The sequence below is a fragment of the Zerene cesonia genome, chromosome 25, assembly GCF_012273895.1.
Source record: "Zerene cesonia ecotype Mississippi chromosome 25, Zerene_cesonia_1.1, whole genome shotgun sequence".
NCBI classification, from domain to species: Eukaryota; Metazoa; Arthropoda; class Insecta; order Lepidoptera; family Pieridae; genus Zerene; species Zerene cesonia.
The window spans coordinates 4225011-4233144 of record NC_052126.1 but is presented as its reverse complement, the minus strand read 5'-3'; the positions used below and the strand labels follow the sequence as shown (position 1 = coordinate 4233144).

Sequence of the window (8134 nt, the reverse complement as noted above, 5' to 3'; positions counted from 1 at the left end):
CCTTGAGCGCGCGGTGGTCGTGCGCGAAGGCGTCGGCGAGGATGTCGGCGACGGTGGCGACGCGCGGCGCGGCCCGCTGGCGCGCGCGCAGGCGGCCCAGCAGCGCCGCGTGCAGCTGCCACAGCTCGTCCAGCCGCGGGAACATGCGGCCCACCTGCGAGTCCGATATGCCGGCCAGCCGGGTCATGCCTTCGACGAACATCTGGGGACGCAGGTTATATCCACGTTTATAATTTGCTCTATATAAATACTAGCTGCACGCCCCGGCTCCGTCCGGGTCTTTTATGAAATTGAAATAATATAAACCGTCCCATCTTTTAAGTTGGATCAAAATGCACATGGTGTGCAAATTTCAAGTCGGTTGAATAGTTCAGGACGCAGACGGTTAACGTGACATGTAATTTATATATATTAAAATAAAATCCTATCCTACTAATATTATAAATGTGAAACTTTGTGAGCATGGGTGTTTGTACATGTTTGTTAAAAACTACTGAACCTTTTGAAATGAAATTTGGTACGTAGATAGCTGGACAACTGGAATAACACATAGGCAACTATTTATTCCTATATTCCTATGGAATATAGACTTAAGCAAATGAAACCGCGGAGCGTAGCTAGTGTTAAAAGTGTCATATCCACCTCAAAGGACCATATTTTGAAGTATCAACAAATTTTTAAAATATATTTTAAACACCAGCCAGATTTCCTTATAAATAAGATTAAACTCAAGTTCAGTTGATTTGTGAATTAAATAAACCAGTACAAGCGTTAGGCACAATAACTCACCCTTTGCATGAGTCGTATTGTCAAGCAGTGATGTTTCTCCGTCAATATTAACTCGTAAATGTGCTCCTGTCGTTTTGTCTCTCTCTCCCCTAGCGACCTATAACATTGATGTTTATTGATGAAAGGAAAAATATATTCTAAGCTTTATAGAATGCATTCAATGTACATATAACCTACAAATTAAACTTAATAACTAAATAACTAAAAAATCAGGTATAAAAAAAAAACTTTATTACTATTCTATATAAATAATTATATATGTGGATGTAAAAAAGGTTTACACCCACTCACCGTACGAAACACAATAGCATGCTATTATTTCACGCCGGTATTCTGTAGGGGAGCGGTACTTCCCCGGTGCGACTACTACGCTAGCCCAACTCGTGCCAAAGCGTGCTCGACTCTCAAAATGTCACATAACAAATCTACTTTCTCTCCAAACTATTTCATTTCGAGTACCGAACCTGTGTTTTGATGCTTACTTCGCTAATCCTTTAGGTGCCCCAGCCGCCCACGTCTCAGGTTCCGACGCACCGAGGCCCAATAGTATCGCCTCTTCGCCCAATTGGTCTGGAGTTATATAAACTTCCGGCCACTCTGTGACCCCGTCGTCCGATGCACTAAAACATTATTTGCAAATGAGTGATATAAATCGATTTAACATTAACAGTACGTTATAGCTTTTCAACTAGCAACTGCGTACATAAGAAAGTATACGTATGTATAGATGGATCAATTATAATATTTCAGAGTTAAACATAGTATAGACTTTTTGCTTATTTTCAAAATTGAGTATTAATATATGTTATATCTGATGTAGTCTAAGCACTGCAATTGTAGTAGTAATTTTTATAGTGATGCTTTTTCTTTAATGATAGCCTGAATATATAAAATCACTTTTTTAAGCAATCCTCTTTAAATTACTCTTCATATGATTAAAATACATATTTTAACTTAATAATTGAATTATAGAAAAATTATTCATTTTATCAATAACATCAGAAAATCGATAAAATGTATATACAATGATTTGGAACTACCAAGGAAGCTAGGAATATAAAAGCACACATTCACAAATGCGTTTCAATTAAATACAGGGCAAAATTTTCACCTGCGATTTTATGACGTCCCAAAAATGAAGGAGGTTCTCAATTCATTTTTGTTTTTGTAGAAAATAAATATTTTGCCCTGTATATGTCATCGCATATTTCGATACTTGAGGAAACGTCTACAATAAATAAAACAAAAAAAAAAAATGATAAATATGAAAATACTCACTTGCTTTGATCGTGTTTATGATCAGAGCCGTCCTTTTCGTCATTGTAAATACTTGTGCTGAAAGAGTAGGTATGACTATGAGAATCAAAATAAAATTAATTGGAGACACATAACGACACATATTTACCGCTGCATTTATCTATTATGGTGCACTTGATAACCATCTTAAAGAAGATAAAGACAATCGTACGATAGTAGATGAAATTGCTGCAACCATAAAAGTAGATGGTTGTGAATATATGTCGTTATCAAAATCTATTGAAATTTGCAGACAGGGTCAAATAACAGCCGACTCGACAAATGATTTCAATGATACAAGAGGTATTTCCAGATTAACAAGACAATCCAACACAATACTATAAGATTGGTAAATCGTAGCAAAGCCTAAATAATAAAAAGAAGCATTGACAGATGCTCACAAGACACCATAAAAAAATCATGCAAAACGTATCATTCATAAAATAATAAGAAATTTAGCTAAAATTATTGATAAAAAATTGCCTTCTCTCTTCTTATATATTCCTGTTTTAATGATCTAAATAGGCTCTTTGTCAAACTTTAAAATTGTGATATTATTTGGAAAATCAAGTAGTTGAGGCAATATACTTAATCATTTTTCATATACACTCATAAAAGATCATCAGATATATAACAATAATATATTCTTTATCAGACAAATATAATTTGACACTCCGCAAACTTAATCTAGGTTTTGTCTGTGTTAAAAAAAATTACAACAAAAACGAAAAACAAACACAATAACAAAATATTATCAAAATTTCAACACTTACTACAACAACGATTTTTTCAAAAGAGATTTCAACAAACTACCTTCAGAAATAGAAAGATACACAAGTAAGGCTTGAAAATGATCGAAAAAGAAGAAAGATCTGAATTCAATATGACTATGATGGCGAAAACGACTTAAATCTAGTAATGACTGTGGTGGTTTCAGAATTGAAAACAATGAAAACAAAGGCAAAGGCCCAAATGTAGTTCCTTGGGAAACACCACAATTATGATATCCACAATATATTTTGTTAATTTTTATCCACTTTTTTGCACATATATAGAAAGAAAGAAATCATAGAAAAAATATTAACTATATAATATATAATAAAAAAAATATAATATATAATTAAAAGTAGTTATACCATAAAAAACTATTTTTACTAAAACATTGAGATTAGTTAAATCAGATTACTTAAATCTGTCGTTAGAACCATCATATTTGTTTCCCAAGCAAAATAAATCGGACAAAATGATATAAAATCTTGGAACAATTCCAAAACCACCAATTCATCAGCAACAAAGACTAAGAACGTAAATATTAAATCAACGTCAACCTAACAATAACCTGCAAGAGATGAATACGTCAATGACGGAAGAGATAGGTCAAGACGATGATGTGATTATCCACGTATAGATATTAATAAATATATAAAATTAGATTTCACTTAAATCTTCATATTTTAACATTGTGCAGAATCTTAATTGTTTTCGTTTCTTAATAACATCGTTACATCATGTTATTTTCTAAAATTATGGTTTAATTATATTTGTTTGCCGTAGCTATTTTTAACTTAACTTTTAAAAGACTTGTGAGGACATATATTAATCTTTCAAATTCTCAACACATAATAAATAATTCGTCAAACTTTTCAAAATCTTTAATCCGTATCATAAATACCCCAAGAATTTGTTTCCATTACAACAAATATCTACCTATTATTTTTACATCTTACATAAAAAAATATTATATATATTCCGCAACCCCATAATATTACGCATACTAAAAAACCGCAAAACAGTACACGTAACCTCGCCCATCAACATTGCGGTAGATCACGGTGAGATATCTATAAGTGGATCGCATGATTAGATCTATAGATGCGTTCGATACGGTGGACTTACTGCACGCCAAGCTTGGTGGCGACGCGGCGCCACGGCGAGTAGCAGCCGCTCGACTTCTTGCTGCGCGTGAACGAACGTACGACAGTTAGGTGGATGGATAGATTGCGGTGTGTTTGCGTGAGGTTATTGACGATTTCAAAATAAATAACTTGTTTCTTAACGTTATTGATTTTTAATATGACTATCTGATTTTTACAAAGTTCGTTGTCCATAAAATTTAATTTCGTTTTTGTTGATACGTAAATTTTCGGTAATTTTAAAGCCAACACAGTGAGATGTAATTTAAATTATATAATTTTTACTACATGGTTTAATTGGTATTTGAGAGATCAATTACGCATTAAACAATAAGTTAAATCGTGAATGCGAATAAAAACAATCGTAAATTATAAGTAAATTGTTAGGATTGCATTTTTTTGAATTTAACTCTCAAATGTTAAATTACAAAAGATAAAAAAGTAAAGTTTCTCCCTCATATATCGCTATTTACAGACATCATTAAGATGCCAAATTAGAACACCTCAATCTATCCAAATTGATTCCCTTATAGAAGAAACATTCAATCACCAGGAAAATTAAAAAAAAAAATGTGAAAACGAAAAAACAAAACAGCTTCCAAAAGACAAAACGAAAATCCAACACAAAGAAGGCGTAACTAAGAAAAAAGTACAAATAAATAAAAGGCAAAATACATTTCACATAGAGCTCTGTATAAAAAATGAGTTTTTAAAATGTGACTTCTGAATTCACTTGAAAAGTTACATAAAATATAGACAGACATATTATACCATGTCTCTATGAATTTCCAGAAATCTCCAAAGAGGCGAACGCAGTAGTTACGCTTTTACAAACTCATAATTAATCAAACGCTGAAGAAAAAAAAATACAATGATTGACCGTTATTCTCGTAATCACATACTTGTGTATCTTCTTATAACAAAATCACCTTTCAAACGACAAATTAAAAAAAGAACATCACCTATATATTTAAATTCGATAACGTCTCCACATCTGCAATAGAATTGCACGCAAACAAATTTAAATTGCGTCAAATAGCACAAAATGGCGAAGTCCCGGGCCGTTCCGTCCAGCAATAAATTCCTTGCAATTGAAAAAATAAAGCAGCAAAACATATGCCATATACAATAATAATAATAATATAAATTATACTCAAAGTTCTGACGATCTCGAAAATATTCAAAAATGGAATAGTAACAAACTGTTTATTTACATGTGACATGGTATATATTGTTGAACGTAATTCGTTATCTGTGGCACTTACCTATTTGAGTTCTGCGATTGGCCGGAAACGGAACTTCGTTTGCTGCTCTTTCCGCTGCTGGCACTTAAAGATTTTCCTACTGTTGTCTAAAAATGTAAGAAATTCGGATGAAAATATGTACGTTATAAAATTACATGTTACGTATGCTATATGTGTGTATGTTGTTAACTTACTTTCTATTAATCCTATCGAATTTCCTACTAATATTATAAATGTGAAAGTTTGTGAGGATTGATGTATGTGTATGATTGTAACTCTTTCACGCAAAAACTACTGAACCGATTGCAATGAAATTTGGTACGTAGACAGCTGGACAACTGGAATAACATATAGGCAACTTTTTATCCCAATATTGCTACGGGATACGGTCTTACGCGGACCGCCCGTGAACATTTGGAGAGGTGTAAGGTCCTTTGAAAGAATGTTTGAAGGGTTTGTAGTTTTTATAAATGCAAAGAAAGAATTGTATGTAAGTATACAGCAGACAGCAGTACGTCTGCAAAAAGGGCAAATCCAATAAAACATACCTTCGATGATTTCGGTTTATTGCACTCCACAATATAATCTTTACAGACGTTCTGATGCACCGTCATTGTACAATCTGTGGAAAATACAAATAATGTCAAATTTTTTCATCAATGTGTAAACGATAAAATGTATTATCATATGACATAGCTCTCAAATATCTTATTAGCACAATATATAAAATCAGATGTATAGAAGAGAGAGAACTTTCTAATGAAGAAAAAAACAAACGAAAATATACAAGAACAACTCACTTTCACAATACAAGGCCGGTTTATCAGCAACTTCGCGTTGACACCAGTCACAGTGGCCGCCGGCCACCGCCGCCTGCCACACGTGCGCCGCTTTGCGAGATTTGTCCTGAGATTTATTGATTTTTAATGATTATTCATTTATCCCAGAATATTCAAAATTGATTATATTTGTTTATTATTATTTTTATTATTTTTTTTAGGATTCTGATCTCGATCAACAATGTCAACTAAATACTGCTCCGCAGAAAAAAATCATCACTGCAAATAAGAGCGCACTAGAGAAGTGAGCTCTTGTTTAGGTAGCCTGAAAGAATGTCGAACTCATTTTTGAAATATCATGTAAAAACAATTTTATTATTATCCGATATGGTTATTCCACTGCTCGACAAAGACCTCTCTTCCGTCTGTCCACGTCCCTCATCCTCACAGTAAGAGCCAATCAATAAAAGTGTGACGTATATATATTAAAAAGCTACCTTTTTCTTTCTGAAGAATAAACTGCCTCGCTTCCGTCGTTTTTCAGCATGGTGGTCGTACGCCGCTCTGCACAAATAATCATTCATTAATAAAGTATTTCATTACTGTAGAGTATTAAGCTTTATATTTTATAAAGACAAAAACACACTAAGCGAAGCTCAAAGCATGCCAAACTTGAATAAAAAAAATATTGTATTACTTCACACATTTTTTAATAAATTCTAAAAGTGAATTTTAAGAAAATAAAACCTTTAGTGCTCTACTTAAGGTGCATAATGTTATCGCCGTAGTCTCACACAAATAATCAACGAAAATTATCATGGTATGATATCTGAATAAGACCTAAAGCTATATACCTATTTATTCATACTTACAACATCAACACATACTGTGTGCGAAATATCGCAATCATTAATAAACTGGTTTGACATCTCCCTTCCACCACCCATCCATACAGAAAACGAAAGACTTCCAATGAGACAATTTGCACACTCCATATTATGAAAGTGTGCAAACAAACCTGTTTGCTCTTACATACTTACATTTATTGCGGAGTCTTGTCTTCTAGTTCCATACGAACGATCTTCACAAGGATGATGAAGCTGCTCTGCACCAATCACTTATTCACACAAATCAACTTACTCTGATGATCAGTGAACTATTTATAACCTTTTATTACATACTTACCATCACTTAAAGTAATCGGTGATTACATGCAATGCACCGTTGTCTCTGAAGACTACTCGATGAAAGCCATACGAGCAGTCCCAAGTACTCTTGGTCCGCGTTGTTTCCAAGACAATACCACCGCTGAAAAAACTTCATAAGCGCGATGCAGCACTCACTGCTCGAGGAAAGCGAGACGATGCAGCCCCAGGTGCTCCTGGTGCGCGTTGTTCCTGCGGCCGACGAGCTGCGGCGCGCCGACCGTCGCGGCGGACGCGTCCTCGTCGCTCTCCGTCTCGCTCGCACCGCCCGCCGACAGGCTGGCACCGAGCGGGAGGGGTATAGGCGTGTGGCGGCGGGGCGGTTTGTGAGTGCCGTTCTTGCAGCATTATTATTACTAATTACTAGCGACTTTTTTAATTTATTAAATGTATGGATCTTGATCTTGATTAAAGAGGTTAAAAAATAAAACACAAAGCGACCTTTTCGCACGTGCTTTCTTCTATGAAATAAATATGAATGGAGGTATAATTTTGATAAAATAAGTATCTTCTCATTTTTTCCTATACCTCCTCATCAAAAGTCATATTAATGATAATTGAAATTTATAACAGAAATGGCATCTCACAAAAAACCCCACGGTGCAGAAAAAAAACAAACAAACAAACAAAACAAACCAGTTATAGTATTTAAACTGGTACACTGTGCCGCGTAAACAAAATTGCCAAAGCGTATTTGTGCGCTCACAACATTTATTCAAACATGCACTGTATCGATTGATTTAAAAAAAGTATCTCTATACATGCCAAAATTTGAAAAGCAGCTGTATTATAAGTCTTTTTTATGCTCATAAAAAACACTGTAAAATGTAAATGAAATTGAGCTGATTAACAAAGTATACATATTGTGTGTTGGGCGTGTAAGTGTGAATGTACGTGCGTGCGTGTAT

General features: G+C 34.3%; 1 protein-coding gene across 1 annotated transcript in view; it reads right to left on the bottom strand.

The window, feature by feature from the left end:
• LOC119836595 (rho guanine nucleotide exchange factor 28) overlaps positions 1-8134 on the bottom strand; it is a 44350-nt gene that overhangs the window by 18621 nt on the left and 17595 nt on the right. The window contains exons 9-17 of the mRNA XM_038361976.1: positions 7365-7505; positions 6519-6585; positions 6043-6148; positions 5791-5864; positions 5264-5349; positions 2068-2124; positions 1272-1409; positions 790-886; positions 5-202 (exon numbers count right to left, since the gene is read on the bottom strand). Coding sequence (XP_038217904.1) covers positions 5-202; positions 790-886; positions 1272-1409; positions 2068-2124; positions 5264-5349; positions 5791-5864; positions 6043-6148; positions 6519-6585; positions 7365-7505 — 964 coding nt within the window. The remainder of the gene's footprint in view (positions 1-4; positions 203-789; positions 887-1271; positions 1410-2067; positions 2125-5263; positions 5350-5790; positions 5865-6042; positions 6149-6518; positions 6586-7364; positions 7506-8134) is intronic.